Source organism: Lissotriton vulgaris, chromosome 1_1 (assembly GCF_964263255.1).
Source record: "Lissotriton vulgaris chromosome 1_1, aLisVul1.2, whole genome shotgun sequence".
In the NCBI taxonomy this organism is placed as follows: Eukaryota; Metazoa; Chordata; class Amphibia; order Caudata; family Salamandridae; genus Lissotriton; species Lissotriton vulgaris.
This window is the reverse complement of record NC_141685.1, coordinates 899,725,844-899,734,688: the sequence shown is the minus strand read 5'-3', so window position 1 is coordinate 899,734,688 and position 8,845 is coordinate 899,725,844. Positions and strand designations below refer to the sequence as shown.

Here is an 8,845-nt window from a genome sequence, read left to right as displayed (position 1 = left end):
TCATGGATGAGTGGAGTTTAGGGGCAATGAGAGTTTTTTAGTGTTCAGGGATGGGTGTAGTGTAGGGGTGTTGAGGTTTTATAGAGTAAATGGATGTTTGAGGTTTTGGGCTGGTGTGTGCTTTTAAGATTCAGTGATGGGTAGAGTTTTGGGGTGGTGAATGATTTTTAGTGTTCAAGACTTGGTGGAGTTTAGGTTGGTGTGGAGTTTAAGGGTACATGGACAGGAGGAGGTTATATGTGGAAAGGGATTTTAGGGATCAAGGATGGAGGGATTAGGGTTGATGGGGTTTAGGCATAGAAAGGAGTTTTAGGGTTCAGAAATAGATGCACTTTAGGGGTAGTGAGGGGGTATTAGGTAGAGATGGGTAGAGTTTAGAAGTAGACAGGCCTTTAAGGGTTCAGAGACGGGTAGAGTTTAGGTATGGTGAGGGTTTTTTAGGGTTCAGGAATGAGTCGAGTTTAGGGTTAGAAAAGGTTTTTAAGGTTCATGGATCGGTGGCGTTTAGGGTTCAGGGATGGGGATAGTTCATGAATGGAGAGGCAATTTTAGGGAGCAGTGATGGATTGTGTTTAGGGCTAGTATGGGTACATTGAATTGAAAGCATCCAAAGTAATTATTTGAAAATGTAATAGATATCAATCTGAAATAATATCTCCTGACGTAAAGGACAGAAAAAAGTACCTTCAACAAAAATGTTTTTGAAAGTAAAACCTGCAACCATTTCATTTACACTTTACAAAACAAGCATGCAGGAGCCAATTTAGAAAAAACAGTCATTCTATCCATTGGTGTCTATGAAATCGTAAATGCCATTCATCCTGAAAATTTCCACTAAACCGTTTAGATGAAATGGTTTATCTGTAATGGTATTCCATTAAATCGTTTTATTATGAAATCACATACAACCCAGTAAATAGACTGGGCAAGGAGTACGAATTGAAGCACTGATTTGTCTTGACAGCCTCTGAGGGCATTTGTAAAATGCCATAAAGTTTAACCTGCGCAAATCACAGGAGCTTTCCAAATATTCATACTTTCTTTCACATCCTCATGTTTGAAAATCGGGACCTCAGTTTGTCTTTGCATTTTCAAATGCATGAACAATCCTATTGCATATGCAGAGCACTTTATGAAAGCACAGTTCAACTCACTAGGGTACTGAATTCAGAAAAAAGAATGTTCAGAAGAATGTTTGTTTCCGATAAAGGGCCCAGAAAGTGTTGCGGTTTTGTATACTAATGCAAGGGCTACAGTTTCGATTGTGCAGGATGCTGATTGCAAGGTAAGGCTTCACATGCAGAAGAGTATTCACTTGACAGAAGTTCAAACAGTGATTAGAACAAGAGTACATTAAAAGGATATAATTGAAGTAAAATAGTACAATTTCACATATCACCAAGATAGGAGTTAAAGAACACAAACTAAGGGGCACATTCCAAATTTGAGCCTTGGAAGTGGTATTTTAGGGCACGGTCTGATGCATGTTTTTGGGGCTGACCGGTGTCATGCAAGGATGGAGCGCTGGAGTCGTGTTATTTCAGCAGTTGTAGACCTTTAATGGAATGTGCTGTTTTTGGCAGGAAATACATTAGTTGAAGTCTGCAAATAAAGTTACGTAATACTACAATAAAAGAACAAAATAAGCACATCAAAAACGTTCTTGAGAACAACACAGCCTCAATACAACAATGCAACATAAATAAAAAAAAATACAATAAAAGAAAACAGCACAACAATAAAATAACACAATATAACAACTAAACAGTTTTGCTCTATTGTTTTCATGTGTTGTTGTTTCATTGTATTGTACTCATATTTAGGTGTTTTTTCATGGTGTTCTGCTAATTAGTTATGGAGTTGTGTTGATGTTTTATTGTGATGTTGATGCGATTTGCGGTATTGGTTTCTGGAGTTGAGTTATGTTGATTTATTGATGCACTGTTGTGTTGTTCTGGTACATTTAAACTTTGCTTTGTAAGGCTGCTCTGTTGCATAATGTTTTGTTGCGCTGATGTATTGTGTTGGTATATTTTCTTTTGTATTGGATTCTTGTTACTGTGTTGATGTGTGGTTACACTATGTTATTGCATTGAATTAGTATATTAGTCTGTTGCGCTCTGTTATTGTTTTATTTTTGCGATGGTGTATATTATATTGTGTTTGGGAGGTGTGTTGTAATAATATTTTGTTGTAATGTTGTGCTGTTCATACTCTCTTTTGATGGCTGTTGGTATGGCTAGTTGTGATGTGGTTGTTGTGTTATGATATGTTGTCATTTAATTGTGTTGTTCCGCTGATGTGTTATTGAGTTAGGTATTGTTGTGTGCTACATGTGTTTTATTCTGTTGAGTGTTGTTTTGCTATTGTACCTCAAGTGCAGTTCATCCATTTAAACATGTACAGATGTTTTAGTCACACAATACTGCATACAATTTATCCCCTGGCTCACATTCTGGCAGAGTTCCTCCTTCAGCCAGTGGCTTTCAATCAAATCTAACAAACACGGTTAGCTAAATTGTAATGTGTACCCAGACCACAAAGGCCAAACTCAAGCTACCATATGTCCATGCTGTCCCTAAATCGGCAGACTGTAATGCCACAGGCACTCTGTATTGTACAATACGTGCATTCCTCAGCCATGGTGCCCTGGCAGAAATCCATGCAACATAACACTATGAAAAGGCTATCTACTTAAAACGTATCATAATAAGACAAGTGGCTTTTGGTATCTCCATTTCTCATTCACAATCCATTTATTATGCTTGTTGATGTACACGTCTTTCCAATCAAAGCTTTGAGTGCTTATTGAGGCAATCTGCGGGGCAAAGATGAGCCTTATCAAATCGTTTTTAAATGTCTGTTCATGTTTATTATTAAAATGTCCAATATACCAAAGTAGTAAAATGTATATTTAATTGTCCATGAAAGTTTATCGATATTTCCAAAATAACCAGGCCCCGCCAACAACTGTCAAACAGCTAACGATGATGATGATGACTGTTGCCCAAACAGGAAAGCCGGGTGCTGAAATTTCAACAAAAGACATGAAAGATTAGCATAAGTGTTGGAACGTTGCCCACAGAAGCAGACTATACGTAAACGTTTCTCCCGGAATAGTACGGTACAGTATTGCCTCATCATATAGAAAAAACAAGAACAGAACCATCAAGGTGGTGTATTGCATTTTTGTAGTTTCTTCAGTATGTATGAGTTTAGTTTCGCTCGTGGACTGAGCGTTTACATACCTGTTGGGCTCCTGATGACTGGAAAACACCTGGGGGGCTGAAGCTGCTTGTCTCCCCTGCCACCGCTCTCAATCCCCTTTCGGTCGCAGTTGGGAGAGACTACAGCTCCCAGGGTGCTCAGCGGATGACTTCCGGTTTCCGCCCACATCCCGCCCGGCGGCGCCTCAAAAGCGGAGAGGCTACACCAGAAGGGGATCATTTTCGCTCGTGGACTGAGCGTTTACATACCTGTTGGGCTCCTGATGACTGGACAACACCTGGGGGGCTGAAGTTGCTTGTCTCCCCTGCCACCGCTCTCAATCACCTCGCGGTCAAAGTTGGGGGAGACTACAGCTCCCAGGGTGCTCAGCGGACGACTTCCGGTTTCCGCCCACCATCCCGCCCGGCGGCGCCTCAAAAACGGAGAGGCTACACCCGCGTCGCGGCTCTCGTGTGGGACGCGCCGGGCTGAGCCCGGGCAGAGGGCGGGCCATCTGTGGCAATCAGGGGCCAGCAGAGGCCGGTCCGGGCCACCCATCTGGGCTGTGCAAATGGGGAAACGAAAATTAAATACTGTGGAAGGGGATGGTAAGAAAGCTAAAGTTCCCAGGAAATCGGAGTCAATAATATCATATCTCACATTGGCAGTTGGGGTCCTTAGTGCAGAAATTGCCAACGCTGAGAAAGAACTGGGTCTGGATGTTGGACCAATCATTCAGGACGTTTCTAGTGCCGCACTACACTTGGAGCCTGTACCCCCGACTCCCCTTGAACCCACCCCAGATCACTCAGGTTAATCTAGGTGGAACTGGGGCTCTTGCCCAGGATAGTGAGGCGTACACCGAGGGTCAAGACTGTATTGGACATAAAGGGTCAAGGGGAAAACGAAGATATTCTAAAACCCCCCAAAAGAAAAATAAACCTGTCTTGCCTTCAGGTAACGCACCTCCTGAAGTACGACTCACGGATCACTTGGCAGATTTGGTGGAAAACTTATTTGAATCACGGCTGGAGCCGGCCCTCGTGAACATTGCCAAAGACATTGTGGATACCCTAAACTCTTGTGTGGCCAACCTTTTAAATAAATGCGACCACATTGATCGTTTTATAAAGAAATATAGGGTACAACATCCTAAGTTACTAGAGTCGCGGGAGGCACAGGAGAGCCCTAATTCACAGATTGTCCCAAATGCAACATCTGAAATTTCAAACTGTGTAAATACCAACAGCGCAACCCTAAGCGTAGAGAAGCTGGGGACCAGGGAGCAGGTTAATCCCAGTAGGCTGTTGACCAGCTCTGCAGAATCATCCTCAAAACAAGGAATTGGGTTAGCACATTTTAAATCCGCCTTAGACCACACAAAGCCTACCTCTAATAGGGGCCCAACTTTGAATCTCCCACCCGATGCGGCGCCCCTAGTAGCAGTTTTAACTGGGGTTCCTCAAATAAATATAGAGTCGGTGGAAACGGATTTTGACCTACTGAGGAAGGCTAAATTATGGTGTTTCCAACTCAGCAGTGGAGGAGCTGACATCACCTCGCACGTTATTTCTGCCAGAAGGGTTGCGTGGGTAGGGAGGAGAATTAAATGTATACCCAGCGATTGTGTGGTAATAAACTTTAACTGCCCAAATGTGGCTGACAGATTGTTTTGGGATGGATCAGAAATTGTGGGTCCTGGTATTAGGCCTCTCCCCTTGGGTTATTTTTACCCCCCGGTACCCCACTCATATAGAGGTCCTCCTTGGTTAGATGCCCAAACATTTAGAAGTCCTCATTTTGAAATGGTTTCTGCCACCATAAACACACCCCAAGTTTCTAGGTCAGCTGCTCATAAATTTACAGGCCCCCACCCCGAAATGGCCTTTACCAATAATAATTCCTACCAAGCTCAGCAGGCCTCTCTGAGGGAGGAGGGAGGGAGCCAACCTTCCCAATGTATGTCGGGTACCTATTCTACTCAAAGGTCCACAGATTTAATTTTATTAAATAGGTTTGCACCTCTCTCCCACATGGATGACAATGACTGACTAAACAAAACCAGACAAGTCCCTGTAGGTGGCAGTAAGGCGGCAGCCCATTCCTCTTTGCGTAAATTCCTCAGTTGGAATATAGCGGGATTAAAAAATAAATGTGCTGATGAGAAATGGAAAAATGTTGTCAGACTGCATGACACAATTGCTTTTCAGGAGACCTGGGATACAGAAAAAAGCTTTTGTCTTGATGGGTACTCCAGTTTTGCTGTAAACCCAGTCCCAGGTCTAGGGGGTAGACCCAAAGGCGGGCTGCTTATGTTCATTTCTATAGGGTTAGGAGGCTCTTTTAAACAGCTTGAGCTGCGTTCAGACAATATAATAATTTTGGAATGGGCAGGTCTAAATCTTTTAACTACCCTCCTGATTAATTTTTATAATGCCATGGAGAAGGACCACTGTAACCTACATCTTAACTCTTTGGAAGGTTTTTTGGAGGAATATAAATCCTCACATAATACTGTATTCAATATTATTTTGATGGGAGATTTTAATATTCATCCGCGCAGCTGGGATTGTTTGGCAGAACAGGAAATGGGACCCGCTGGATCTATTTCCACACACTTTGAATATATATCCTTCAGGGGTAAGCTCTTGAGAAATTATTAGCCAGTATGAACCTGTTTGAGGTCGATGGTTTTTGGGGGGAGGATAGGGCCCCGACTTTTAAAGGAAGAGATTCAGATACTGTAATAGATTATATCTTCGTATCGGTAGGATTGATAACTGTTATGTTATCTATTTGGTAAAGCGCAAACAGCTGCCCCAGCAACGAGGCGTCCCGGCGCTGAAGAACCACAGAAGCTGAACTAAAGAGGGAAAGGGAGGAGGAGGGAGTCCTAGGAGGGGGGGAACAGATGGGTCTTAATAGCCTTTCGGAAGGCAGTCAGATTTTCCAAGGAACAAATGTTTAGCGGCAAGGAGTTCCAGAGCTTAACTCCCAGAACCTTAAAGGAGCGGCCACCAATACGGCAGAGCCTAGTACGGGGTACAGTCACTAGGTGCTGGCCTAATGAGCGCAGGTTGCGCTGTGGCGCATAAGGTGTTAAGAGCGGGCGCAAGAGTTCTGGGCATCCGGATTTGAGGATCTTGAAGGCCATAGTCAGGGTTTTGAATTGAATCCGGGATTCAATGGGCAGCCAATGTAATTTCCGAATGGTAGCTCTGACTGAGCACCTGCGGGGGAGACCCACCAAGGCTCTAGCCGCTGAGTTCTGTACGCGTTGGAATCGAGCTATCTCCGCTTTATTGGCGCCCAGAAGCAGAACACTAGCATAGTCCAGTCGTGAAAGGATGATGGATTGAACAATGAGCTGGGGGAATTTTGAGTAAAAAAAAACGAGTATCGGGTTAAGTCTCCTCAGCAGGCCCACACAAGTAGCAGCCACTTTTTTCGTGTGGGTCTGGAAACTAAGCGAGGAGTCCATCCAGACGCCCAGATTTTTGACCAAGAATTTGGGTGGCGGGACGGCGCCCAGCGAAGAGGGCCACCAGTGCTCATTCCAATAGCTGGTATTCCTCCCGAGGAGCAGAACCTCTGTCTTGCCTGCATTAAGCTGCAGGCAGTTGTCCCTCATCCACTGGGCCACTGCAGCCAGGCCATCCCTAAATCTCGAGGCCGAGATCGATGGGACTTTGGTGCTAGTGATGACCAGCTGCGTGTCGTCTGCGTATGATACCAGCGTTAGGTCCCACTCCTTAGCCACTGTCGCAAGTGGCTGCACATAGAGATTAAAAAGGGATGGACTAAGTGCAGAGCCCTGGGGAACTCCCTGGCCGATGGACTGGGGCTGGGAGAGAAACGGGGAGCTGATACCCGGAAGGATCTGTCCTTCAGAAATGAGCGGAACCACTCCAGGGCAAGACCGGTTATCCCTATTGTCTCCAGACGAGTTAACAAGATGTTATGGGAAACCGTATCAAAGGCTGCGCTGAGATCGAGCAATATCAGCGCAGCACTCTGACCGGCATCGAGGATAGTCCGGAGATGTTCGGTGGTGGACAGGAGGGCAGACTCAGGACTATGTCCCGGTTTGAACCCATTTTGAGATGGGTCCAATATGTTGTTTTGAGCCATATGGTGGGACAGCACATTGTTTACATAGGCCACTGCAAGTTTAGATACCCGTGGGAGCAGTGAGATGGGTCTATAGTTTTCAAGTTAACTAAGGCCATCTCATATGGAGTAGTAGTTTCCATCTTCAGTGATCATAATCCCCTTGTCCTGGTTTTGGACCTGGGGGATGTAATAATCAGACGAGATTTAAACTCGGTAAATACCAACGCTCTGATCCCCAGGGCCCAGGCCAGGAGACTTAATTGGACCAAAGTTGTTCCAGATACTCTTATGTTGGATCTCCTCATCAACGCAGAGCTGGATTTTGCAGCTTGCCTAGATAGTACAGCTACCGGTAATGATATTATTGACGCTTATGTCGCCATTTGTACCAGAATCAACCAGGATTTAAAAACGAATTCTAGGCAGAAAGGGTTCAATCACCCTAGGTGGTTTGATGCCAAATGCTCTAAGGCACATAAGGATCTCCTACAAGCCTTAAAATTAAAACCTCGGAATAGTGAGCTCATTTCTGGGATGAGAAAGGCATATAAGTTGGCTATGTCCTGCAGGAAAAAGGCCATTAAAATCGAGGCTTGGAAGAATCTTATTTCTATAGATATCAGGAAGGATAGCAGTAAATTTTGGACTACAATTAATCACCCATTTTTTACTGGGGTTGATAATACGTTCTTGGACTGTGTGATCCCTGATGATTTATGGGTCTCACACTTCAGTAAGATTAATGATATTGAGGAGTGTTCACCCGTAATAGTCATAGATCATACCTCAACGAATTCAGCCCATCCACTACACTTTGAGATGGCCGAGGTTCAAAGGGCGATATAAGAGGGAATGAAAGGTAATTCTATCCCCACAATGCAGGACAACAGCAACCAAGTGAATAGAGATAAGATGGTGGAATATGCTAGAAACCCTTCTTCAAACGCCATCTTAGAAAACTTTGAGATCCCTTCAGAACAAGAATTTTTAAGAATAGCCCTTAACATGTCATCAGGATCCCCTCTAGACCCTCTACCTCATAGAATAGTTAAGGAATTCGGGGATGATATCTTCCCAGCTCTGCATCAGCTATGTAACCAATCTCTTTACACAGGCTCCGTACCAAAAAACTGGAAATTGGCGGTTGTTACCCCATTATTAAAGAAACCAAATCTGGACCCAAACTGCCAAAAGAACTACAGACCTATATCCCTCCTACCATACCCGATAAAGATCATAGAGCGATGGGTCAGTAGATCCCTAGCCCTCTTCCTCAAAACCAACAACATCCTTGAAGAGGAGCAATTTGGGTTCAGACCAGCTCATGGAACTGAGTCAGCCTTGCTGACAGTCATGGATGACCTACGAATGAGGGCGGACAGGGGAGAATCAGCAATCCTGATCTTGCTGGACCTGTCCGCCGCATTCGATACGGTGAACCACGACATCCTGATAAAAAGACTAAAGAACATTGGAGTCGGAGGAGTCGCGCTTGACTGGTTCCGCTCCTACCTGACGGATAGAT

The 8,845-nt window shown here is 44.3% G+C and overlaps 1 protein-coding gene across 2 annotated transcripts in view; it reads right to left on the bottom strand.

Moving 5' to 3' along the window:
• Positions 1 to 872: 872 nt before the first annotated feature.
• LOC147748139 (intercellular adhesion molecule 2-like) overlaps positions 873 to 8,845 on the bottom strand; it is a 207,492-nt gene continuing 199,519 nt past the window's right edge. Inside the window, exon 5 of one of the 2 annotated variants that reach the window (XM_086958972.1) lies at positions 873 to 3,027. In XM_086958972.1, coding sequence (XP_086815098.1) covers positions 2,933 to 3,027 — 95 coding nt within the window. In that variant the 3' untranslated portion in view covers positions 873 to 2,932. The remainder of the gene's footprint in view (positions 3,028 to 8,845) is intronic. The other variant, XM_086958976.1, reaches the window with a different exon arrangement.